The sequence below is a fragment of the Malaclemys terrapin genome, chromosome 1 (assembly GCF_027887155.1).
Source record: "Malaclemys terrapin pileata isolate rMalTer1 chromosome 1, rMalTer1.hap1, whole genome shotgun sequence".
Classification (NCBI taxonomy): Eukaryota; Metazoa; Chordata; order Testudines; family Emydidae; genus Malaclemys; species Malaclemys terrapin.
Window position 1 is genome coordinate 306765969 of NC_071505.1, and position 27455 is coordinate 306793423.

Here is a 27455-nt window from a genome sequence, read left to right on the forward strand (position 1 = left end):
TTATGTAACACTTTAAAAATTAGCAAAAGGGTTATATACATAAAATTTATTATGAAACAAAAGGCAAAAAACTATTATGTACATAGTTTAGTCCTATTCAGTGTCTACTCGGCGCTTCTTGGCTTGTCTCTTGTATTCATTAAATGGAGCATCTCTTGTCACTGTCCAGCAATAGTCTGCAAGCATTGATGGGCTCCATTTGCCCTGATAGCGTTTCTCCATTGTTGCAATGTCCTGGTGAAATCGCTCGCCGTGCTCGTCGCTCACTGCTCCGCAGTTCGGTGGAAAAAAATCTAGATGAGTGTGCAAAAAATGTATCTTTAGTGACATGTTGCAACCAAGGCTTTTGTATGCCTTGAGGAGGTTTTCCACCAACAACCTGTAGTTGTCTGCCTTGTTGTTTCTGAGAAAATGTATTGCCACTAACTGGAAGGCTTTCCATGCTGTCTTTTCCTTGCCACGCAGTGCATAGTCAAATGCATCATCTCGAAGAAGTTCACGAATCTGAGAACCAACAAAGACACCTTCCTTTATCTTAGCTTTACTTAACCTTGGAAATTTTCCACGGAGGTACTTGAAAGCTGCTTGTGTTTTGTCAATGGCCTTGACAAAGTTCTTCATCAGACCCAGCTTGATGTGTAAGGGTGGTAACAAAATCTTCCTGGATTCAACAAGTGGTGGATGCTGAACACTTTTCCTCCCAGGCTCCAATGACTGTCGGAGTGGCCAATCTTTCTTGATGTAGTGGGAATCTCTTGCACGACTATCCCATTCGCAGAGAAAACAGCAGTACTTTGTTTATCCAGTCTGCAGACCAAGCAAGAGAGCAACAACCTTCAAATCGCCACAAAGCTGCCACTGATGTTGGTCATAGTTTATGCACCTCAAAAGTTGTTTCATGTTGTCATAGGTTTCCTTCATATGGACTGCATGACCAACTGGAATTGATGGCAAAACATTGCCATTATGCAGTAAAACAGCTTTAAGACTTGTCTTCGATGAATCATTGAACAGTCTCCACTCATCTGGATTGTGAACGATGTTGAGAGCTGCCATCACACCATCGATGTTGTTGCAGGCTACAAGATCACCTTCCATGAAGAAGAATGGGACAAGATCCTTTTGACAGTCACGGAACATGGAAACCCTAACATCACCTGCCAGGAGATTCCACTGCTGTAGTCTGGAGCCCAACAGCTCTGCCTTACTCTTGGGTAGTTCCAAATCCCTGACAAGGTCATTCAGTTCACCTTGTGTTATGAGGTGTGGTTCAGAGGAGGAGGATGGGAGAAAATGTGGGTCCTGTGACATTGATGGTTCAGGACCAGAAGTTTCATCCTCTTTCTCTTCCTCGTCTGACTCAAGTGAGAATGATTCTGGTGCATCAGGAACCAGCAGTCCTTCTCCGTGGGGTACTGGGCGTATAGCTGATGGAATGTTTGGATAATGCACAGTCCACTTTTTCTTCTTTGACACACCTTTCCCAACTGGAGGCACCATGCAGAAGTAACAATTGCTGGTATGATCTGTTGGCTCTCTCCAAATCATTGGCACTGCAAAAGGCATAGATTTCCTTTTCCTGTTCAACCACTGGCGAAGATTTGTTGCACAAGTGTTGCAGCATATGTGTGGGGCCCACCTCTTGTCCTGATCTCCAATTTTGCAGCCAAAATAAAGGTGATAGGCTTTCTTAACCATAGTGGTTATATTGCGCTTTTGTGATGCAAAAGTCACTTCACCACAAACATAGCAGAAGTTATCTGCACTGTTCACACAAGTACGAGGCATCTCTGCTCACTTTGGCTAAATAGAAATGTGTCCCTTTGCAAAATCAAACACTGACAAATAAGAGAGCATGACAGTGTATGATTTCTAGAGCTGATATAGGGCAATTTGTTCAGCAGAGTGATGTAAGCTTCGTTATGATTGCATCATCCATGACTTCTAGGAATAACATGATGCAATTCATATCATGTATGATGCAATACCAGCTTCAGATTGCATCATTCATTGTTTTGCCTAAAAAGCAAGTACTGTCCAAACCCAGTCATAGATTTATTCATAGATCCAGTCAAAGATGTATTTTAGTCATTTCTGGTTTAAATTGAGATCCCTTCCCTTTATAACTCACTTATCCTCCGCCATTCCCATGTCAAGGGTCGTATATACTGACCCAATAGCATATCTTGAAAACTAGAGCCAATCAACAATTTTAAGCATCATTTTTGTTCTCAGTGACCCAGAATTAGTAAAGTTTGACTACATTTATTTCAGAAGCATTTTGGCTGTATAGCAGTGTTACATGAGCAGGTGCACTCAAATAACGTACAATGAGAGCATAATGCAGCCCACAGGAAATTATGATCTCCTAGTAACTAACCCCAAAAAACACAGACCACACCAACTGCAATTTGTGGTGGTGGATGGTAAGCACTACAGACTCCTCTTACAGCCATACAAGACATGGATCTGATATGGATGTAGCATCAGAATTGTATAGCTGCAGTGCAAGAAGCAAAAGGGGGAGTCCACTATCCACAGCCCACAATTGACGACATCTTACCAGAACTTTCCAAAGCCAGAATTTTTATGGTCTGTGATGTGAGGGAATGGGTTTTAGTATATAAGCCTGGATTAAGAGTCCACCATGCTTATAACCTTTGCAACACCATTTGGTCGCTACAGATGGCTGCAAATGCTGCTGGGCATATGCCCAATACCAGAGGTGTACCAGAGAAGACTCGCCCACAGATTGGCTGGGGTGAAAGTAATCGCAGATGATATCCTCATTATAGGTGAAGGGAGCAATGATACAGAAGCTGAACGAGACCATGACAGAAAACTACAAGCTTTTCTACAGCGATGTAGAAACTCAACCTAGAAAAAAAAACGCAACTGAAACAGTATCCAGTGACACACACTGGACATCTGCTCACAGCAGAGGGACTGAAAGCAGATCCCAATAAGATCAAGGCAGTCAGAGACATGCCAACTCCAGCAGACGTGAAAGGGATACAGTGCTTCATAGGAATGATAAATGTTATGTCCAAGTTCTGTCCACAACTGGCTGCAGCAACAGAACCCATATGTCAGTTCACAAGGCAGGATGTTGAGTAGGACTGGACAGGTCCCCAACAGCAAGCATTTGACAGGTTGAAATAAATGAATACAGATGCCCCTGTCTTGTAATACTACCTGTCAGGAGAGCCACGGACACTCCTGTGTGGTACATCAGAGAAAAGGCTGGATGTAGTGCTTTTTCACAGAATAGACACACAGAGACCCAGCGAGTGGCCAGCCCCACATGGAGGGAGGAGATGCTAGAGACAGTTTGGTAGACTTGGAGACAGGTGACAGGGAGATAGGGATAGGTCTATCCCAGTGTGGTTGCCTGTTGAGAAGACCAAACTATCTCAAAGACTGTAATCAGCTGAGTCTGTGGTTAAGATGAGACTCCAACATGACTACCTGCCTGCAACCTCTGGCTGAAGATACACAGGGGCAGGAGTCTGGGTGTGTATTTCGTTTTTATGTTTATATTAAAATTTTTGTATAATAGGAAAGATGCATCCTGATCAGTGGAGCTGGAGGGCCAATGTTCCCTGGAGGGACTGTTACTGAGGTGACACCAGTGGAAGAAGGAAGGCAGGGAGTTAGGTTGGAAATAACTCAGCCACATGGACAGAGCAGTGCATGGGATCTAAGGGTACGTCTTCACTACCCGCTGAATCGGCAGGTAGCAATCGATCTATTGGGGATCAACTTATCGCGTCTTCACTAGATGCAATAAAATCGATCCCCGATGGCTCTTCCGTCGACTCCGGAAATCCACCGCAGCAAGAGGCGGAAGCGGAGTCGACGGTGGTGCGGCAGCAGTCGACTCGCCGCCGTCCTCACAGCCAGGTAAGTCAACCTAAAATACGCCACTTCAGCTACGCTATTCACGTAGCTGAAGTTGCATATCTTAGGTCGACCCCCCCTGTAGTGTAGACCTAGCCTAATACAGTTTCACATGTTCGATTTAAACTACATTCAGATTCACACTTTGTGATGAAACAGAGCTGAGCCTATGAGGCAGGCTCCTCTGTGCCCAGCTTAGCTCCTCAGCAAATTTGAAGGTCTACAGGTCTGCCAGGGAATGGGAAGAGTGGTGGAAGGAGGAAGAGGCTTCCCTCAGAATAGCTGATGCCATGATAGCAAGTGTAAATTAATGCCAACCAAATCAGTTGAAGACGTGATCTGGCAGCTCCAGGTGCCAAAGGAATCCATGCCATTATCTTTGCTGCCCACGAGGCTGAGCCAGCATATGGTTCTAGTGCACTGGCAGCCCAGCATGTGCCCACTCACCAACCCAACACTGGCTCTGCGGGTTCCACGCCTCCCCGTGCAGCCACTCACCCTGCCCCTCCACTGACAGTGATGCATTGGGAATTTCATTGGCTAGGAAGCCATGGAAACTCTGTATTAGCTTTCCCCCTTCCATTAATTTTTAAGGAGGGGGAAGTAACATGGCTGAGTTGCTTCCAGCCTAATGCCCTGTGTTTCCTGTTCTGCTGGTGTCCCCTCAATAATAGTCTCTCCAGGCAAGATGGGCCGTCCATCTCCAGTTCCACCGATCAACATACAGTACAATGAAAAGTCACCCTGAGAACAGTACTGTGCAGACATTGCTCTCCCGCTTTCCTTGCCATGTGACAGTCACAGACACACAATATTCTACTCAGTCAATGATAAAAAGCTCTTTACGTGCATAAGTTATGAAGAATGAGAAAACAAAAGCTAAAAGCCAACCATTCAAATACATTTCCCATTTGTTTGCCTTTTTTATTTTTAGTACTTGCAGTTTTTTTAAATTGTAGTTCTCAGACTGTATAACAGCTATTGGAAATACAATGCAAACAAAGGGAACACAAAAATGGTTTCTGATAGAGGATAAACAATGTTCACATTATGAACTTCCACATCTTTCATGTGTACATTCATATGTCTGCTAGAGAAATGACAAATAGAACAATTACATTGCGCTGTGTACCCTGCAGGATATCTGAAGCAGAAAACAAAGCCACTGTTGGTACAATTTAAAAACATTTTGTAATTATCAGTTTCAGTGACTAGTCCCACGTATGAGACCCTATTCCATTTTGCTTCATGCAATTCTGTGTGCTGCACAAGGGGAGAGGACAGTAGAGTTTGGTAATCTTATATTAGGATTAAAATCCTGCAGGTAAATTCTTGTTGGATTAACATAGTTTTCATAATATTCAAAGCTGTAGTTAGAGTTACAAGTTGGGTCCCATGATATGCCCTGTTTTTTGACACCACCTTCCCTTACCACATCTTAAGAGCTGCATGAAATGAGCTACACACAAGAGGACATTTGCAGTGCACAAGCAGTTTATTAGTCCTACAATACCAGGAACTATGCTACATATTCTTTAGTGCCACATTCTGGCACTTTGTAAATTAACCATTTACATACAGACAGACATCCCTCTTTTATAGAGCACTCCTGTCACAGCAAACACAGAGACTGAGCTAAATTCTGCTCTTAGTTATACCAGTGTAACTTTGAAGTTAAGCCAGTGAAATTATTCCAGATTAACAGTATTGTAACTCAGGGCTGGTCTACACTGGGGGGCAGGGGGAATCAATCTAAGATACGCAACTTCAGCTATGAGAATAGCGTAGCTGAAGTCGACGTATCTTAGATCGATTTACCTTGGGTCCTCACGGTGCAGGATTGACGGCCGCGGCTCCCTCATTGACTCCGCTTCCGCCTCTCGCTCTGGTGGAGTTCCGGAGTCAACGGGGAGCGCATTCGGGGATCGATTTATCGCGTCTAGACGAGACGCGATAAATCGATCCCCTATAGATCGATTACTACCTGCTGATCCGGCGGATAGTGAAGACGTACCCTCAGAATAGAACAGTTGCCCTATGTGACAGATTTGGAGCTGCTCTGTAATAATTTATGAATATTGTATGTTGGACTTGTTATTGGATTGTTTTCTGTATGACTATATTGGTTTAATACAACAAGAGACTGCCTGGAAAAATAGGAAGGAAAAATATCTCAAGATAACTACTCCTTAGCAAACACTTAAGCTTTGTTAAGGGACAATGTTAGAACGTTTAATTTTTTGTCAGAAATTTTTGCCTCCACCTCCAGCAACCCTGCAAAACTGATTTTGATCAGAACAAGAAAAGGTCCTCAGACACAAAACACCACCATTCTGGCAATGTTAAAAGGGACCCTTTTAAGAGAGAAGTGGGAGGTTGTTTGGGGGAACTGGACTGAAACATGGGACCCCCTGGATGTGTCTGAAGAAGTTAGGCCTGCCTCGGTTACCATCAGGGTTGGTAAGCCTTTAAGTAAGATCGACATGTGTGTACATAGTTTGTTGTTTTAAAATCCTTTTTTTCTCTAATGGCTTGTTCCTTTTGTTAAAACAAACAATACCTTTGATCTAAGAAAGCTGTCTGATCACTGCATACCGCTGCTCACACATTCCCAAATGGAAGAACCGCAGGTGATCAAACTCAGTCAGACTTGCTGGGTAAGAAAGGTTGACACACATGATACCGGAGTCCAGGGCCCAATCTAAGAGTGGGAGAACTGCAAAATTCCACCTCAGGTCAGGAAAAGGCATGAGGGCTGCTGCACGAGGGGGTGCCCTTAGAGAGACCAGAAAAAAGACGGGGCACAATTAGCCCCAAACCAGGACACTCAGGATAATATATTCTTTTGTTTGTTTCCAAAGGGAGGCAGGGGGAAGAATACTTTTGGACTGAGGTTCTTGTTAGAATTTTTTTCACAGAGTTTGAAGGACATAGTGAATCTCTTTTAGAGTTATAGGTAAGTAAAAGTCTCACATGTTAATAGATTTTTTGTTTTCACCTGATACCCATGGATGCGACTCACAGTCAAAGGGCTTGTCTTCACATCGCTCAAAGTTGTGAAAAATCCACACCCTGGAGCAACGTAGTTACATCGATCTAACCCTTGATATAGACAACACTGGGTCGATGGAAGAGTTCTTCCGTCAACCTAGCTACTGCCTCTCGTGGAGATGAATTAACTACAGCGACAGGAGAACCTCTCCTGTTGATGTTGTGAGTATCTACACTGAAGCACTACAGCAATGTAACTGCAGCCTTTCTAGTGAAGACATAGCCTAACACAAACCGAAACAGCTGGTAGTATGGCACACAAAGAGAAGAACTAACATCCTCTTAGAGTCGCATCATTCTGAGAAGTTCAGATAAGTTCTAATCACCTCAACATTCAGCACTGGAAGGTAAAGGCCTATCAGTGAATCTCCATGCGACCCCAGTCCTGGGAATGAGGACAGTCCCCCTCACACTACGACTTCAGAACATTTCTAATATATTCTGGGACATTTGTAAACTGGAAATATTGAGGCCAAGAGTCACATTTGTGATTAACACATTTCACAATGAAATGCCTGAGGAAATAAATTTTCTGGATCTGGCATCTGCTATACAGTACTTCACAACTGAGCAGGACATAAAAACAGGTTTATATTGCCATTTCATTACTAGTGACTGAGTGAAAGCTACCTGTGATGGGAGCTGTGAGACAAAACAGAGAGCTCATTTTACAAGCTATAATTTATGTAGTTACAGATGCAAGAATTATTTTTTCATGGCAGTGAGGCCTTGGGTTTTCTGTGGTTTACCAATAAAAATGTGATGCACAAGTGGGCCATCTGCCAGGACACTCAGAAAACAAGTCTCAGGAAAATACTGATAAAAGGAAATGCTTTCACTGGAGATGAGGGACATACAAAACTATTTTGTTTTTCAAGAAGACTTGAACAAGGAGCTCATGGGGAACTAGTACAGGCTCTGACCCCCAAACACAGGACAGGCAGCAAAAATCCAAAACATTAAATCTCAGTTTAAATAAAGGAAGCAACAAGGAAAGAAAGGTATCAAACACCAACTCAACTCCTCACTAGTACAACACAATTTTTTTTACGTAGTATTCTTTATGGTAAGGGCATATATTACTTCTCCTGATAGCAATGAGAGTTATACCCCAGAACCGATGGCAATACAGGTCACAAAACATCAAAGAACATTATGCAGCAAGGGATAGCATAATAGAGGGATAATTCTTTACGGGGGGTGAACAGCATCTCTGAAGCAGGCTGCAAGGGAAAAACAACATACTGTACTGTGCAAAGATGGAGCAGAGCAAGAGCAATGAAGGCTGAAATCTACAACTAGTAAAGCTACAGTAAATTGCTATTTAGTAATTTATTTTATATTGCAGTGAGAGAAGAACAGAACAATGAATAACAAGGCAGGGAAATTGGAGTGGGTTGACATCCTTCAGCCTACATGAATGGGAAGATATGTAATGTTACATTTGAAAAGCAACTCAGTGACTCGAGGAGAGGCGAAGAGGAAATTCTAAGCAGATGGAGCAGCACAGCGGCAGAATGACTTCCAGCTGGGAAGACGAGGAAAGAGGGGACAGAGATTGGTGGAGCAGAGCGAGTGGGTGAGGAACAGGTGGATACAAGGTCAGAGGAGTAGAATGGAGCAAGTCCTTGGAGAATTTTAAAAGCCAGGAGGGCAATTTCTAATTAGATTTAAGGTTAGCTAAGGAGCTGATGATGATGATAGGAGTTGATGACTGTAGTCTTGTTTTCTGGAGGGAGAGTATTCTGGCTGATGCACTGTGGACCTCCTGATGTTTAGAGGGAAGGGATTTAGGAAGACCATGAAAGGCAAAAGAAAGTAGCATAATCCCCAAAAGCAAACACTGGCCTTCTCACCAAGCCCATCATCCGCAGGCAAATTCTTGAGAAAAGAGTTGTCCCTAGCCGTATATCCTAAAAGTAAAAAATGTAGCTTCTCTCTGACCAGCTGGGGGATCAGATTTATGAATCAAGGGCCTTTTCAATGAGAACATCTCACCATTAGCCCCCAGACATTACGGTGTGTTGGATTCTGTGCGGCAGCTGACCTTAACAGACAGATCTTGTGGAGAGAGGTGGTCTCTGAGGCAGCCAGGAACCAAGCCGTGTGCTATTCATTGTTGTAGCTCTGTACCACCTTTCCAAAAGCTTTGGCTTAAGTACTGTAGCTCTTTTTAAGCCTGTATTTGCATGTGGAAATAGGCACTTCTGTTTGCAATATGGGTAACTGCACGCTGTCAGTGGGTGCAAAGATGGGTTCAATTTGTGCAATTTAGGTGCTAACTTTTGAACATTTGTTCACGTGTGTGTATTTAAAAATATTTAAATTTCCAAATCAGAACTATGTCATTTGCTTCAAACTGTACTCGAGATGCAAAGATAAAGGTATAAAAATCAAATGTAGCAATTAAAAATGGGAGCTCTCATATTATCAAAACACTACAGAAGTGCTGAGTCATTCATCAGGAATTTGGCGATGGGCAAACCCCCAAAATGTGTTTGTCTTTTCCCAAACTGTTTGGAATCTAATAATAGAAATTAGAAATAAAAAACATCTATTATATTATTTAGGCCATTTTTCTGAGGCCAGTGCAGCATTGATCCCTCCTGTGTATTTGCCAATCTAGTCTTTAAAAGCCCACATAATACAGCCTTTAACATTGGTTCAGTTTGCATTTACCCTTCAGATTGAAAACATACTGTTCATTCCTAAACAAACCCTAACCCTATATATATCATTAACAATGCAGTGTAACTACTTGCTGTGAGTTTGGACTGCAGTTGTTCTCAGGCATATTATATACATTAATAACGCATTTTGCGAGTTTAAAAAATATAAAAGCCAAGGAAATGTTTTCCAGTTGTAAACTGATAGACAACCACACCAAGCTCCTTCTACTCCTCTACCTCCGTGGTAATCATGACTAGTCATGTCCATGGTGAGTAATGAGACTTCCGTGCACACATTGTTTGAGACAAAATGAGCAAAGTTAGAAGAAGTATGATGGATTCTGTGGAATAATAACAATCCAATTCTCTCTAGAGACTCCATACATCCTGTGATCTATGAGACACTGAAAGGATGTGAATAAATAAGTAGATGTAGAAGAAAGACTACGTTTGTCAAACGAGAAACAGCTAATGCTTGTAGTTTTTTCCTTTGTGTTTTTTTCAAGTTTGAAGTCACCTGGTAAGAGATAAGAGGACAAAGACCATTTCCTTGGCACATATGAAGGTGATTATTTTCTGACATTCTTTAAATGGAGACAGTTTTTCATAAGTTAGCTGGTGTAAAACAAAAATAAAAAGACAAAAATATACTAAATGATCACTCCAAAAATCAAAGTCAGGCATGCAGGAAAATTTATTAAAAAGTTCCTTGAAATAAGTGCAGCATTTCAGGGTAACTTTATTAACACATCAGAGTTCAATTGCAGAGATAATATAAAAACTTGATCTCTTCCTTATATTGTGGAGTTCATGGACTCATGTAACCCTCTTATACACAATTCTCCCCATTTTGAGGGGTGAGCCTCTGGGCCAAATTCTTGGGGGAAGGTTGAGGCTCAGTGTCTTACTATAAACTGCGCCATAGTGTGTCATATATGAGTTTCCACCTCCCAGACTGAGGTGTCAGTAGTGGAGGTTTTGGGACAAATTGATACATTAAACAGTCATAAATAACCAGGACCAGATGGTATTCACCCAAGATTTCTGAAGGAACTCAAATATGAAATTGCAGAACTACTAACGGCAGTATGTAACCTATAATTTAAATCAGCTTCTGTACCAGATGACTGGAGGATAGCTAATGTGATGCCAATTTTTTAAAAAGGCTCCAGAGGTGATCCTGGCAATTCGAGGCCAGTAAGCCTAACTTCAGTACCAGAACAGTATAGGACAGAATTAATAGACACATAGATGAACACGATTTGTAGGGGAAGAGTCAACATGGCTTTTGTAAAGGGAAATCAGACTTCACCAATCTATTAGAAGTCTTTTAGGGAGGTCAACCAACATGTGGACAAGGGTGATCCATTGGACATAGTGTATGTAGACTTTCAGAAAGCCTTTAACAAGGCCCCTCACAAAAGGCTCTTAAGCAAAGTAAGCAGTCATGGGATAAAAGGGAAGGTCCTCCATGGATCAGTAACTGGTTAAAAGATAGGAAACAAAGGGTAGGAATAAATGGTCAGTTTTCAGAATGGAGAGTAATAGTGGTGTCCCCCAGGGATCTGTACTGGGACCAGTGCTGTTCAACATATTTATAAGTGATTTGGAAAAGGGGGTGGCAAAACAGTGAGGTGGCAAAATTTGCAGATGATACAAAACTACTTAAGAAGTTAAATCCAAAGCAGACTGTGAAGAGTTACAAAGGGATCTCACTAAACTGGGTGACTGGGCAACAAAATAGCAGCTGAAATTCAATGTTGATAAATGCAAAGTAACGAACACTGGAAAATATAATCCCAACTACACATATAAAATGATGGGGTCTAAATTAGCTGTTACCACTCAAGAAAGAGATCTTGCAGTCATTGTGGACAGTTCTCTGAAAACATACGCTCAATGTGCAGTGGCAGTCAAAAAAGAGAATGTTAGGAATATTAGGAAACAGGGAGATAATAAGGCAGAAAATATCATAATGCCGCTATATAAATCCATGGTACACCACAACTTGAATACTTTGTGCAGATCTAGTTGCCCCATCTCAAGAAAGATATATTACAATTGGAAAAGGTACAGAAAAGGGCAACAAAAACGATTAGGGGTATGGAACAGCTTCTGTATGAGGAGAGATTAAGAAGACTGGGACTTTTCAGCTTAGAAAAGTGATGACTAAGAAGGGGTATGCTAGAGGTCTATAAAATGTTGACTGGTGTCGAGAAAGTGCATAAGGAAGTGTTATTTACTCCTTCATGTAACAAAAGAACTAGAAGTCACCCAATGAAATTAATAGGCAGCAGGTTTAAAAACAAATAAAAGGAAATACTTCTTCACACAACACACAGTCAACTTGTGGAAATCGTTGCTAGGGGATGTTTTGATGGCCGAAACTATAACAGGGTTAAAAAAAGAACTAGGTAAGTTCATGGAGGATAGGTCCATCAATGACTATTAGCCAGAATGGTCGGGGATGCAATCCCATGCTCTCAGTGTCCCTAGCCTCTGTTTGCCAGAAGCTGGGAATGGGTGACAGGGGATGGATCACTCCTGCCTGTTCTGTACTTTCTCTCTGAAGCACCTGGCATTGTCCACTGTCAGAAGACAGGCTACTGGGCTAGATAGACCATTGGTCTGACCCAGTATGGCCATTATTATGAGTAGTTAAAGTTTTGAACTGACTTCAGGTTTTACCTGCTACTTTCTTACTATTCATCTATCTACAATTTTATGTCCAAGTATCTGAGTCCGATGTAAAGAGAACATTGTCACAATTAACCAGTGGACTAGCTTCCGCCCTATATCTCCAGACACACAGAAGTTTTTATTTCTTTTCCCCCACTGCCCTCCCCATCCTCATCTTTGTTGCTGGCTTTATTCTGGCTGTGAAGAAGCTAATTCAAAGAAGTGCAATTTGGACTTTACTGTGATGTGGTGAGATCTGTGAGCATACTGGGCTCCTATCTATCACACTGATTACACTTTAAATTCTACACTGCTTATTTACAATTTACCGATACCTGTGGAAGTGTGAAGATGCTGTTTACATTGTATTTGCAACAGAAACATCTTTCTTTGGTTAATTCAGTTTTCTGAGCAATGCTTGTTGTCATTACTTCACTAAGGCAAACAGAGAAAACCCAACTACTTGTGAATTTCTCATTGATGCTGTCATTTACACTCAAACTATGCACAGTCTTAGAGAGGGACAGCAGTAATTTGTCCATGAGGTGAATACAAAGTAAAAAGAATAATCAGACAGAAATACTTATTCCATCAAAAAGTATGTGCATACACCAGAAAATCCTTCCACTCCATAAAGTTTTAAAATATATTTTTTCTTTTTATGTTCAAATGTATAACGATCCTTCACCTCCTCACATGTGTAATTCCAGCTGGCTGCTGTGGGAGTCTCACACTCAAAGGCTATGGTTTGTCTACACTACAGACTTACATCATTATAACTATGTTGCTCAGGGGTCTGAAACAAAAAAGAAAAAGGGGGGGGGATAGCTCAGTGGTTTGAGCATTAACCTGCTAAACCCAGGGTTGTGAGTTCAATCCTTGAGGGGGCCATTTAGGGATCTGGGGCAAAAATCTGTCTGGGGATTAGTCCTGCTTTGAGCAGGGGGTTGGACTAGATGACCTCCTGAGGTCCCTTCCAACTCTGATATTCTATACCAACCTAACCCCTGGTGTAGATGGCAGGAAAGCTTCTCCCAACAACATATCTACCACCTCTCAGGGAGGTGGATTAACAATGCCAAAGGAAGAGCGCTCTCCCCTCAGTGCAGAGCATTTTCATTAAAGCACTCTAGTGGTGCTACCGCATTGAGGCAGCTGTGCCAATGAAACATTTTAAGTGTAGACCTGCCCCATGTCTTTGTTGCAGAGTTAACTGAATTACTCCTCTCAAGTTAGCCTACTTGAAGTGAGAGTGGCCACACTGTGAAATAACCGTGGAGTTGCTGCATCTATATGTTTGCACTGGTGCTGTACACACTCGTGTGTGGCACTAACACATCTAAGGGGACATCTCATTGTTTTTAGTGCTGCACTAAGCGGAGTCACTTATGAATTATTTCCCAGTGAATCCTGAGGGAACTTGTCTGTCCTTTCTGAGCACAAAGGGAATTGTGGGAAAGCATTGGCAGTCTAGTAGCACTCAAGTGGCACTAGTCTATGCCCATAATACACAGTGGTCATGTTGGCAGCTGATGAATTGCTCTAACTTGATCTGGAACTATGCCCTGGTGGGCCAGCCAACTTGAGTTAACAGCACCGCCACACTTTAGGGTTTTAGTGTGTGGATGGGACTTGAGTTAGAGGCTACACTTGAGTTATAACTTGAACTTGCATTGAAGACAAGCCCAAAGCACTTGCAAGAATGAGACCACCAATGGGTGAAAACGTGCTTGCACACATTCTTAGAATACTTCCTCTTGCAGGTGTCCCTGCATATTCAGAGATGTAAGGTAGAAAATTCAGTATTTATGTGGCTCGTAGATCATACATGACAATTACCCCATTGAAAAAGACAATCCATTTAAAAAAAAATTAAGGGATGGCTCTGAACTACAAAGTTAGCTTCCAGATCAGAACTTCTCAAAGCTCAAAGGTGCATGGCTCTAGGGTTTAAAACAAAATAGAAATGAAATGTTAATCATTTTTCCATTGCATTCCTCAAGACAACTCTCCTAGGCTAATGTATTTCAGTGGATTTAAAGGATGTGTCCCAGTTTTCCTACCCAAATGAATTCTTTTTAAAAATCTTTCATACTTTGCTACATATGCAAAAATGAGAGAAGTCCAGTAATGCACAAAAAGCAATGTACAAAAAGATTAATTAAACCTAATTAAATGGATTGCTTTCACAGACCGACAGAAAAGCAATCAGTCCATGTCACCAAAACAATTTGCATGACAATGATCTTGTATTGTTATTGTCCCATGCTAGGTCCCCCCTGCCCCCACTTTTTTTAACTGCCTGAATCACTGTAGAGCAGCAGCTATAGGAGCCCATTTGCATTAATTAAAGGAGATCTATACCCTGTAGTCCAATGTAGTTGACAAGCAGATTTAGTGAAATACCAGAAATATAATCTCCTACTTACTATTTTTAATGAGAATTTACTGTTCAGGTGGTCCCTTTTCAGGTAGAATCTAACACATGAAAGATTTCACATGATGCTTGCTGGTTATTTTCTTCTCATTAATACATTTGGATGTGTGCTTTCACAAATAAATATCCTACTTAGATCTAGTTATAATGATGTACGTTTTCAAAATATCCATACATTTCAAATCTCACCTAGTAACCTTCGCCCTCAGAAATGTTTTGCATTAAAATTAATGCCAACCTTTGTGCAAGACTCTTTCCCTGCCCCTACATTATTTAAAGTGATGCTGCAGTATATAATTTATATAACATTTGTGTTGCTGTATTTTAACTCTGCCCTGTGCAGTGTTCCGAGCTTTACTTATAATTAATGGAGATATCCCATCTCCTAGAACTGGAAGGGACCTTGAAAGGTCATCGAGTCCAGCCCCCTACCTTCACTAGCAGGACTAAGTACTGATTTTGCCCCAGATACCCAGGGGGCCCCCTCAAGGATTGAACTCACAACCCTTAGTAATTGAGGTGGGTTGCACAGGAGGCTTAAGAAATAAATATATTTATAATAACTGCTACAGGGCTTGGTCCTACAAACACTTAGTGAGTAACTTTACTTATGTGAACAGGCCCAATGGGGAGGGGGGGATTTTGCACCCCCATTTTAAATCACCATGCGGAGAGGACCCCTATATGCAGATCTGCTGCCCTTTGGCCCGCTCCGCCCCAAAAGAGCTGGTCAGCTGCTACCACACTCCCACCACCCCTTTGCCGGACTCTGTGGAGGCTTTTCCACTGGTTCAAGGATCCACAAATGGAATGGGAGCAAGCACTGCATAGAAGGCACATCATCCCCACACAGGCCAAGGAGAGATTACCTGTGACAGGCTATACAGCCAGCTGGATGGATCCTACACAATCCTCCTTTAAGTGCAGTCCTGGGGGCAGCTGTGGCCAGGTGAGGCATGGTAAATAGGTTCCCCAGGAGCATTCTACATAGGGGTCCTGCAGCCTGTTCTGTGAAGGGGGAACCTTCTGATGGAATGATGGTGAAACAGCCACAAAGGAATCTGTGTGGAGTTTTCTTCACCGTTCTAGGGGCTTTGCTGTACCCTTTGACTTTTGTGGCAGTGCTCAGGTGAGCTATGAACTGAGTTTGTAGTTTGTCCCTAAATTCAAGAGTCCACCAACATCACATTATTCTTCTATGTCTAGAAAATCACCCCGCTTTTTAAGATGATGTCAAGTGATGGTTAAAAGTCCTTCATGCCATAAGTGTGAATTCCTTTTCGGTCTATAAAGGTTTATTTTCCAGACAGATCTGATCTTTTCACGGGATGCTCATCACTGGACCCCCCACATGGAGGAGCCCCTCCTCTCCTTAGGTGCAGCCTTCTGAGCATTTGCCCAACTTGTCTCTCTGACCGTCTGCAAAGGCTAGGGAAAAAAATCCTATCTTGTGGATTTCTTTGCTTACAGCCCTCACTCCATTTTGATGTGGTCTGATGGTGGATCTGTTCTGCAGGAACTTGGAAATACCACTGAGATGGAGGCTAGACCTATGTCCAACCAATCCTCCAGTTCCAGACCATATTAGGAGACCAATACCAGACAGGGCCAGGGTCACATATCCACTGACTCCTTGGACAGCCCTCTTCCTTCTTGGGATGATATCCTAATCTGATAAGAGGTTAGTCTTGTTTGAATGTGAGTCACTTCCCCTTTCACCCTCCAAAGCCCTCACAGGTTCCTGAAGCCATGTCTACACTACAAAATTATGTCAACTTAACTTACGCCAGCATACAGTCACCGCAGTTATTAAATTGCTTGTGTGTGTGTACACTTGGCTCCTCATGATGGTGGTGCACGTCCTCACCAGGAGCTCTTGTATCGATTGTATTGTCAGTGTGGGGCATTAGGGGTAAGGGATGGCTCCTAAAAGCCAGCAACAACCAACGTAACCAATGCAGTGTCTACACTTACATTGCGTCAACGTAATTACATTGACCATGACTCTATGCTGCTCGAGGAGGGGGTGTTATTAAGTCAGTGTAGAGAGGCACTTATGTCAGCGGGAGCTAAATTTAAGTGAAGACACTTCCACAGTGAGCTCGACACACGGCAACTTATGTTGACTTAACTGTGTAGTGTAGACCAGGCCAAAGACTGCATATCTTGATCACCGTACCTTTGTTAAGTGTCTTGTTAGGGAGGAAAGGGATGGACAGACTTCAGTAAATGAAGGACATCTATGCTAAAGTCTAAACCTTCTGGGATTTATTGTAGATGCTCTGACTCTAACCTTAAATGCTCTGTTTAAGGGCAGCTTCCTCCTGATCACCCCTTTTGGGTATGTCTGCCCTGCAAAAAAAGACCTGCACCAGCAAGTCTCAGAATCCAGGCCAACTGACTCAGGCTTGAGGGGCTCACACTACAAGGCTAAAAATAGCAGCGTAGCTGCCCCCACTTGGGCTGGAATTCGGGCTTGCTCCAGGCCAAGCAGGAATGTCTACACTGCTATTTTTAGCCCTGTACTGCCAGCCCTGCATGCCCGACTCAGTTGATCCAGGCTCTGAAACTCACTGCTATGGGGTTTGTTTAGACGTGCCCTTTGTGGCCAGAGGTGGGTGTGCAGCACCCTGCCTCTGTTTCCTTTCTTCAGTCTTTCTCGTGGCTAACTGCCCCTGCACTCAGGGCTGGTTTAATAACAGAGGGAGCTGAAAGCAATCCACAGGCTCCCAAAATAAGGTCTATCGCCACTACACAAAAGTTCATGTTCGTCTCTGGCTCTGATACCATACACAGCGCTATCCTTCTGTCCCCGTCTGCTCCTCTTGAAGCTGCCACTGCCAGCCCTTTCTTAACTCCTGGCTCTGGCTTGCTTCTCCTGCCAGACTCTTCCTGTTCTGAGGCAGAAGGCAGAACATGTATTGCCTTTCTACAGAGAGCTCCTCCTGGGTGGCTGGGAGAGAGGGGACTTCTGCCCCACCCTAAAGTACAGGGTTCCTGGTCCCAGGCCCTTAAAGGAACAGTGTCCTGGGTTTTTCTCATTCAACTACTAATTCCCTGGGACCGCTTCCTCTCTTCCAGCTTTGGACATTTCATGAGCCTTTGTTTGTTCCAGTGTTCCTGGAACAGGGTCTTTGTGACATGTAAATAGGGTATGCTGCCCTTTAAGCCAAAGGGGGCCCAGTGTCAGTGCAACTGTATCTATATTCTGGCTCTGTCCACCAAGGGCTCCCACTTTAGCCTTCTGGCTCTCAACCATCCCTTCCTTCCCTGCTCATTGCTGGGTGCTGGATGTCACTTTATCTCTGGCTTCGAGCACCGGTAAGGGTTCTTTTAGTGATGAGGTTGGCATTCTCCCTTACCATTTCTCCTAGAAATTACTTTTCTTATCCTTCTGACATGTCAGTGACCGAAAGTGAGAGGGTGGGATAGATTATTCTTTAATGACTTCTTCAAACATTTTTAAACACTGATTTTACCTCCGCATTCCCCTATCCTTTTTAGTCTGCCATTCTTTGATGTCCATTGATAAATGAGGTGAAGCTACAGTGCCAATAAAGATTTGCCCAGAGCAGAATTTCAACCAACGCTAGCCATTATTCTTTGCACTTTGCAATGTCTCAATGTGCCATAAACACTTGGAAACTTCAGACTGTCTCTGGACTATAGGATGTCCTTTTGAAGGATAGTCTTTTCAGTCTGCATTTAGACACTCAGACACTTTCCTCTGTCAAGTTTAAAATATCAAACCTGACACAACATCAAAGACCATTTGTAATAAAGTTTTGTTTGTCTGGGACCAGAAAACCCCAAAGTAATATGAACCCTTCACTGTCCTCTTTTTCCCTTCTAGGTCATCTTTAGCATTTTCCTCCCAATTTAATAAAGAATTTAATTTCACAAAGATATTTTAGTACTTTATCATTTAGGAGATGGGAAGAACTGACAAGAAGATGCTGAAGTGGACTGAACGAAGAGAAGTGCCAATAACTAAGAACATAAAAAGAGGAGATTACCTTGTAGGTGGCTCCATATTGCATAAGGATCTATAGACTGCAGGCATAGATTCTGGTATGGTAGCTAGAATCAGACTTGTGCTAATATACTTCTATTTCTCATTCCTTTGTTTATTTTGTCCTTTATCTCCATAAAATATTTAGCATTGTGAGGAACTGGAACACTGTTCTCATAAAAAGAAATTTATGACCAGTACATAGATGCACCTGCTGATACTTTGGCTCTTACAAAAATACAATAAGACAACTGAACTGCACATATTTGCTTTTGTTCCTGCCCATGTTATGCATTATAACCGTAACATACAGCACCTGCCAACTGCACCTATTTAGCAGGGTCTATTATATCTTTTTGCAAAATGTAGCTGCTTTTTCCCCACTTTGCACATTTATTTTGCTTCAGAAATAAAACAGGGGAAAGAGTTAATTGTTTGAACTGTACTGCCTTGCCTAATTTAGAATATAAGAGCTTTAGGGTAGAGATAGTGGGTTCAACCCATTGTTGTATCCAGTCTTTGCTTGATGCAACCGGAATTGGGGGAGCTGGTTGTGGCTCCCTGGTTTTGCGGGGGCAGGGGCAGGGAAGCCACTGTGGACCCCCAAGCAGTTAGAGCAGCATCAAGGCTGTTCTAAGCTATAGCCAGGCTTCACCAGCCTCTAATGGACTACCTGACAGTTGTGGATTGCCAGAGTGCAACAAATTCCTCTTATGTAGGGGAAATCCCCAATTGGCTGGTCACGGCATCTTTGTGCCCCCAGAGCAGCATAAAAGGGCCACAGTGGGACTCAGCATTGAGCCTTGTGTCTTCCTCTCTGTATGTGCAGTGCAATGACAGTGCTCAGTCAATAAGTGATGTTAATAGTCACACAGTAGGAAACAAAATGTGAGCAGGAAGAATCAGTCAGAGAAAAGCAACAGAGGATCCTGTGGCACCTTTGAGACTAACAGAAGTACTGGGAGCATAAGCTTTCGTGGGTAAGAACCTCACTTCTTCAGATGGAAGTACTCTCTTCCATCTGAAGAAGTGAGGTTCTTACCCACGAAAGCTTATGCTCCCACGACTTCTGTTAGTCTCAAAGGTGCCACAGGACCCTCTGTTGCTTTTTTACAGATTCAGACTAACACGGCTACCCCTCTGATACTTGATCAGTCAGAGAGTATCAGATTGCTGTACAACAACCCAAATAATGTGATATGCTACATAGACAACCAAAACACCAACAGGTACCATTGGGGAGCACAAAGACAGGAACAAGCCCTTTGAATCAGACACACTAAGATTTAAAAATGACACATCCAGTCTTGTAATAAAATAGTGAGACGAGACAAAGCAATTAGCCAAACAATGGTTCTTTGGTGAGGGAAATGGGAGGCATTCTTTTAATGGTCCCAAGTTTTATAATGGCCTGATATTTTTCAGCTGCTGCTTCAGATGTAGTGAGATTCAACAGACGTTTTAGTCCTTCAGGTATGAAAAGCAGTAATACACACAGTAAAACCAAATCAAAGATCCAAGAGAGTTATTTTTCTTCTATAATAGACTATTAAATACCAGAGAAAACAACAAATCATCCTCGTGGGGAGGGGGGCACTGGAGTTTCCAGAAGATAAATCTCCAGATGTTCTTACACTTGAATATTTCCATAGGGGCTGCAGACATGTCCGTCTTTTGCCCCTGAAATGGGCCCCATTAAGTGCTGCCAAAAAGATCCACATGAAGATCATTCACATTTCCATACATTAAAACATGCCGCCAAGGGTGTAGTTGCTTATCCCAGTCCTTCCTCTGCCCACCAGGCAGGTCTGACTGTGCCAGGCCTGGCTGTGTAAGGGCTTTCCAGGGCCACACATTCCCTGCACATGAACAGTAGATCTTTACTAATTTCCTATATTTCAGGCCACACAGGGTATCATCCTATCTGACACAGACTCACTCAGCGGCACAGTTATCTGTGTCTAAGACCTTGTGTCCGTGGCGCAGTGTAAGTGACTGCACTATGGACGTGCTGCTCAACATTAACAACAGTACGTCTGGGAGAGAAAGCAGTGAGGGACATGGATAATGGATTGGTTTTGAGCTGGGGAATGGTGGCAACTGATTTGGGCATGTTGATGAGGGCAATTGGCCTAACTTCACAAATCCAGTAAACACACTAAGAAATCTGTTCTCTACAGCCAGGCATTCAGATATCACAAAATATGCTCCAAGGAGAAAGTCTGGGACATACACCTTAACACACTTAAAACCACCTTCACCAGACCAGGACATGCCACCAGAGAAGTAGATTGCATCATGGATCACGCCACCCAAATATCCCAAGAGAACCTACTTCGGTACAGAATGAATCCCCCTGACCACACACCCCTAGTTGTCACCTACCACCCCACACTGGAACCCATACGGGGTATTATCAAACAGTAACAACCCATATTCGATGGGGACCACATCCTGAAAGAATTATTTTCTGAACCTCCTTTTCTGACCTTCAAACAACCCTCCCAGTTCATCATCTCATCATCAGAAGCAAGCTCCCCAGACACCAGGACATACCAGCTCAAAGCAGCACCAGACCCCATCCAAACAACAGATGCAAAACCTGTGAACATATCTCCATTACTATGATGATCAACACCACCACAATACATCTTTCAAGAGCCACAGGTCCTGCAACATGCCTATCACAATATGCGGTATACCTCATCCAGTGCACTAAATGGCCCAACAACTACGTGGGTGAAACCAGACAATCACTATGCTCGTGAATGAGCTCACACAGAAAAATGATAAAAGCCAAAACCACAGTATCACCTGTGGGGGAACACTTTTCACAAAGCAATCTCTCTATATCTGACCTTTCAGGCCTCATCCTTAAAGGAAACCTGCACAACACTTTCAAAAGACAAACCTGGGAGTTTAAATTCATAACTGTGCTAGACACTAAAAATCATGGACTGAATGGAGACACTGGATTTAAAGCTTATTACAACAAATTATAACTCACTAATCCCCCTCCCATGTTTCTTCTTCTTCACCACCCCCGTCATGACTGGGGAGGTGTTAACAGGCCACTTCCCCTTGAAATATGTATTAACTACTTATGCTAAACAATCTGTTCCACCTTGTATCTAGCTGTGACACCCTGAGTACCTTTCCCAGAGTTCTGTGTAGCTCGAAAGCTTCTCTCTCACGAAGAGAACTTTTCTCCAATAAAAGATACGACCTCACCCAACTTATCTCTCTGATGGAAACTAAAGATTTTTGGTGAACTGGTGCTCCCACTGCATTTTTCACATATAATCTCAAATGCCTTGAATAGTCAAAGTACTTAATCACATGCTTAACTTTAAGCATGTGCTTAAATCATATTGATTCCAATCGGACATAAGTAGATGTTTAAGTGCTTTGCTGAATCAGGGCTAAAATCTGTAGGACAGGGATTCTAATATAAGTAACATTCTCTGCTATTGGGCCTAAACTGTTATCACTAGTCACGGCAAAATGGACATTCTCACATGCATACAGAGTATTTCCTATTTTGGCCATGATGGATTATAATATTTACCTCTTATATAAGATCATGTCATTAAAGAGATGGCCCAACCACGCCATATGTCCTGAAGGAAAATACCAAATGGGTAATGCTCATTTTGTCCTTCTGAGACAGATAACAGGGAGTCAGGTTTAAGGATTTGTCTTGTCATGTCCTCATACTGCTTTCTGACACATCCACGCGCATGCCATTGCCTAATCATTGCACTTCGCCAGGTCACTGGAAGAGCATCACACTCAAGCAGCTGGCATCACAGGAGATGCTTCGTATTTTGAGGCTCTCTGCCGCAGCCACATGTACCAGGGCCAGTGATATAGCCCCACTTGATCATCACTTCTCTAGACCGGGCCAACTCCAGTGCGCTATTGATTAAGGGAAGTCCAGGGTTGATCTGCACTGGGTGGTAGGTGCTCGACTAGTGGGAGCCAGAGCACATAGGGTAGAGGGTCATTCTCTACTCTTGTTTGCCATAACTGAACCCTTGTCTGTTTGGGTGACAATGGTTTGGGCTTAATGGCAAGAAAGCTTTGTTGTGACTTCAGTCAACTCAGCATCAATGTTATGTAGCCGAGCGGATGTCTTGGATCTGTGCATTGCCTTGTGCATTTGACTCTACAAGCAACTACCCAGCACGTATCAGGAGGAGCAACACCTGAGAGGATGAAGAGGTTGTGATGTGGGTAGGCTTAAGGCATCCTGTAATATAGCAGCAGGCAGTGTTAACAGATAGAAGAAGGTTTAGGGAAGGAAGAAGCAGAGGCATCAGAAAATCAATGGAGAGTCTTAGCAGAGGGGGGAGCCCAACAGTGGGAAGTCAGTGAGGCATCTTTTCCTTGGGAGGCAACAGGGAAACCAATAAGGAGTTCAAGGGACAAGCGTGCAGTGGGCAATCAGAAGTATGATCTGTCCAGAAGCAGAGGCAGGAGAGAGAGCAGGGGAGCCATTAGAGAATCTCCCGCCTCCAATTTCTGATTTGGTGTGAGCAATAGCAAGCTGCTCTGAAAAACTGCTTGGCTTTGGAGAAAGGCTTTTCTTGTCCAGTTCCCTGTAGGATAAATCCAGTACACTTCAAGTGGAGTTAGCTCACATTAGCCGCATTACACCATCAAAATACACCATCCTAAGAACGTTTAATTGGCTGGAACATTAAGTTTGCTTTCACCCCTAAGGAAACCTTTCGAGATAAAGATGCTGAAAACTCCAGGCCCGGTCTGTCCATATACATTTGTTCATTGCCATAGATTTGAGGTGACTTTGACTCAGCTACACCCTTATAATGGTTTGGATCAAATACATCCTCAAAATTACAAAATATGACCCAGAGCCTTCAAATTCTCATTCTGACATGCTGCTTCATTGGTATTATTGTCCCATGAGCAAAGATTACTCCTGTGAGTAAGGGATTTCAGGGCTAGTCTCTATGTTGAGGTACTTTCAGAAAGATGAGAAATAGGTTCATCTCAAGAAGAGCTCTGTTCCAGCTGCATCTTAACGTGAAACATTTAGAAGAACAAAGACTAAAGAAAAAGAAAAATCTACCTGTGAGTGAAACAACAAGAAAATGTTACTAGTGAGTATATACTTACCCGCCCCCTCAGTTTATTTACCTAGAAATGTGAATCATTTAAAGCCAGATTTTGATACCTTTACTCTGTTTAGTAATCCCACTGACTTTAGGGGGTTACTCATGAAGTAAGGTACTATTCAGCATAAGTAACGGCATCATAATCTTAAAAGTTAATCATGTAGGGTCGGATTCTTCACCCATACACCCACTGAGCAGTTCCTTTCTATGCAAGGAGTCCCAGTGAAGTCACTGTATGAACCATGGCAAAAAAAAAATTCAATTTATTATGCAAAAATATCGATGCTTTTGACTTAAAAAAAGAAGAGCCATCAGTATTACAGTAATACATGGATTATTTCATTGGAAAGCTGATGGCATATAATAGAGCAAACACTTCGATAAAGAAGATGATGCCTTTTCTTTTTTATTTCTAAAAAAGTGGCTAATTCCTGCTTTGAGTGTTTTGATACTTGATCAAACATTTAATTCACATTTATATTTAAAGAAATTATATTTTAAGAAAGCAACAGAGGGTCCCGTGGCACCTTTAAGACTAACTGTTAGTCTTAAAGGTGCCACAGGACCCTCTGTTGCTTTTTACAGATTCAGACTAACATGGCTACCCCTCTGATATATTTTAAGAACATTCACTTCTGCTCATTCCCTCTTCACTCATTAAATTCTTCTGGGTTAAGGCCAGTACTGTTAGGGAATAATTGTTGTAGAACTATTTGAAGAAATCAGTCTTGATGGATTTGAAGGAGGGTTTAGTTACTGGAAGGATTAGGAACCAGAATTCCCAGGACTTTTTACCCTGGTTGCTTTTTTCTTTTCTTTCCCTCCCCCAAGTGAAAATGTTGTGAGTTCCTTGGTTCTGGAATGCCATGTTCTTGTCCTTGGAAATATACTTCACAATGAATTCTCTTCTCAAAGGAAGCATTCAGTCTCTAGAGAAGTTTCGTGTTTTCAAAAGGCCATTTTGTGGATATTTTAATGAACATGAATACTGTACACAGCGAATCTGTGGCATGTGCAGCCAGCAGCACTGAAAGCCTTCAACTCCAGACATTCTTAAGTTTGCAAAACAAGACTACCCATGTGCCACTGACTGTGGTTCAAATAGACCATGGCACCTTAGCGGCAAATGGAATCAAAATCAGATCAGTTTTGGTGACATGTCTCAGAGCCATGTGAAAGGTAACCACGTAAAAAATAAAGCATATTAATATTATTTAAACATAACTTGGGTAATGCAGACGGTGACTTGAATACACAAGCTTGAAAAACTTACCAGCAGGTGTTATGGTAGTTTTCGGTGCTGGAAGTAAACTCCTGCGGGGAGTTGCTGTGCTGGTTGATACCTGCAGTGCAGTCCTACTGGTCCCCTTGGGTAAATCTTTAGAAGGCACAGATGCCTTAGGAGGGGTTTGCTCTTCACTGCCAAAGTTTGAACCTGCAGGAGGCCAAAATTGCACTAATTATAACTTCATAAAAAATGTATGTAAGTTCTGGAGCATAGACTGAACTCATGTTTACAATATAACCTATAAAGGCATATTCTCCTCATTACTCAGAGGAATAATGGCTCTGTTACACGTCTATTTCTCCCAATGCAACCGGTTATTCACAGGTAAAGGATTCCCAACACTGAATTTCTATTATGTTAAGTCTAGGCTGCTTTTAGGGCCTGATTCTGATAGCACTTACTACCGGCCTCCTTAGTGCTTACTACTGTAAGCATTTTTGCTTGACTACTGTGCATGGAGCCACCGATATTAGTAAGCAGTGCCTCTGGTATGTAAGATCAGAGCCAGAAGGCTTAGCACCTTGCAGAATCGAGTCCTTAATCAGCAAGGGTTTGTTACAATCAATTCTTCTGATCTTATACAGAAATTTGAATGAGAACATGAAAAGAAAAATCTGCTTTAATCAGCAAATCCTTTTCAATCACATTCTCATATTTAATCTAAGGTTGCCAAGGTTTCCATTTGATACAGACCTTTCAAAACCCCTGTATGTGTTCATTTGGCTTTCCTGTATTTGCCACCTAAGAAATAATCACATCCCATGCTCCTTGCAGATATAAGGAAATCAGTTTTTTCTACATTTAAAAAAGTAACAGTGGAGTGTCTTATCTATTAAGTAGAAAGCCTAAGTGGAGTGAGAGATTACCGCATGTTTGGACTTGAACATTTGCAGAAATATGAAGCATGTGCTTGAAAAATGAGCACAGACACTGGCAAAAAAGAGACAGAATTTCACAGAAAGGCTATAATTTTATTTTCATTATTTTAAACAGAGAGGAATAAAATGTTATTTAGGTATGGCCTGTAGGGAAATGATAACATTATTAAAATAGCTAGCATGCCAAAGTCTTCAGTCTTTTTAAGATGTAGGCTTCTTATTCATGCATAAAGAGATTCTTTTCATTTTCTTTCTGAACATCTTAGGATCTGTTATAAAAAAGGTGCATGTTTCAAAAAGAAAAGCACCTTTTCTGATAAAAGGAAAAACTGCATCACCCAGCTTTGAAAAAATACCTTAAGGTTTACTGTCCCTTTAAGGTGGCTTGTGTGCAGATCTTAAGTTAAAGGAGTGTGCCTAAAGTCTACATGAATTGCTACAAACACATTTAAAAGACAAGGTGGGTGAGGTAATATCTTTTATTGGACCAACTTCTCTTGGTGAGAGAGACAAGCTTTTGATCCACACAGAGCTCTTCTTCAGGTATAGGAAAGGCAGAAGGAGCTCTGTGTAGCTCAAAAGCTGGTCTCTCTCATCAACAGAAGTTGGTCCAATAAAAGATATTACCTCACCCACCTTGTCTCTTTAACATCCTGGGACAGACACCGCTGCAACTACACTGCATACTACAAACACATTTGACCTTTACTCAAATAACCAGCTACATTACAAATTCAAATTAAATCATCTACTGTATCGGAATGGGAGCAGAAAAACCACAAGCATGTAGCATCCATGCACATAATATCCCTAATACATTACACAGTTGTGTTGCTTCAGAATTACAGGAATTTTTCACCAGTTTAACAAACGTTAAAGATTATGGAGCTAATTCTCTGCTGGCAGAACTCCACTGACTTCAATGAAGTTACACCACCAGGAAATTTGGCCCAACCTGTGTAATGTCCACGGCATGTGTGCATGCTGAAGGCTCTCCTGGACGTTAGTGATATTTTATTGGCCATGCTCTCATTTAATCATTTAACCACATGCTGCTAAAATTATTAACTGTTCTTTGAAATGTGCTCACCTAGCTGATTTGGGATGATTTTTTTTAAGTATAGGAATTACCTCAAGAGGAAATATTTCTTGTTATTTGCAGAGATATACAGCTCAAATGTCCTTTTACTGAAGCCTCATATGTCTATCTTTTATTCTCTTATGTAAAATTTATTATACAGAGAATATTTCAATTTAGAAATCTGGCTAGCTTCCAGCATGGAAGCAATTCTTCTGTCTGAAGCATGAGATGCCAGGGGAAGCTATATAATCTATTCTGAGAGAGATCTTGCATTACAAATTTTATATATATATTTCCACCCCCCCCCCCAGGTTTTTTA

General features: G+C 42.2%; 1 protein-coding gene across 2 annotated transcripts in view; it reads right to left on the bottom strand.

Moving 5' to 3' along the window:
• Positions 1-27455, bottom strand: part of MTUS2 (microtubule associated scaffold protein 2) — a 289486-nt gene that overhangs the window by 121910 nt on the left and 140121 nt on the right. For both annotated transcript variants that reach the window (XM_054015375.1, XM_054015376.1), the window contains exon 4: positions 25163-25324. In XM_054015375.1, coding sequence (XP_053871350.1) covers positions 25163-25324 — 162 coding nt within the window. The remainder of the gene's footprint in view (positions 1-25162; positions 25325-27455) is intronic.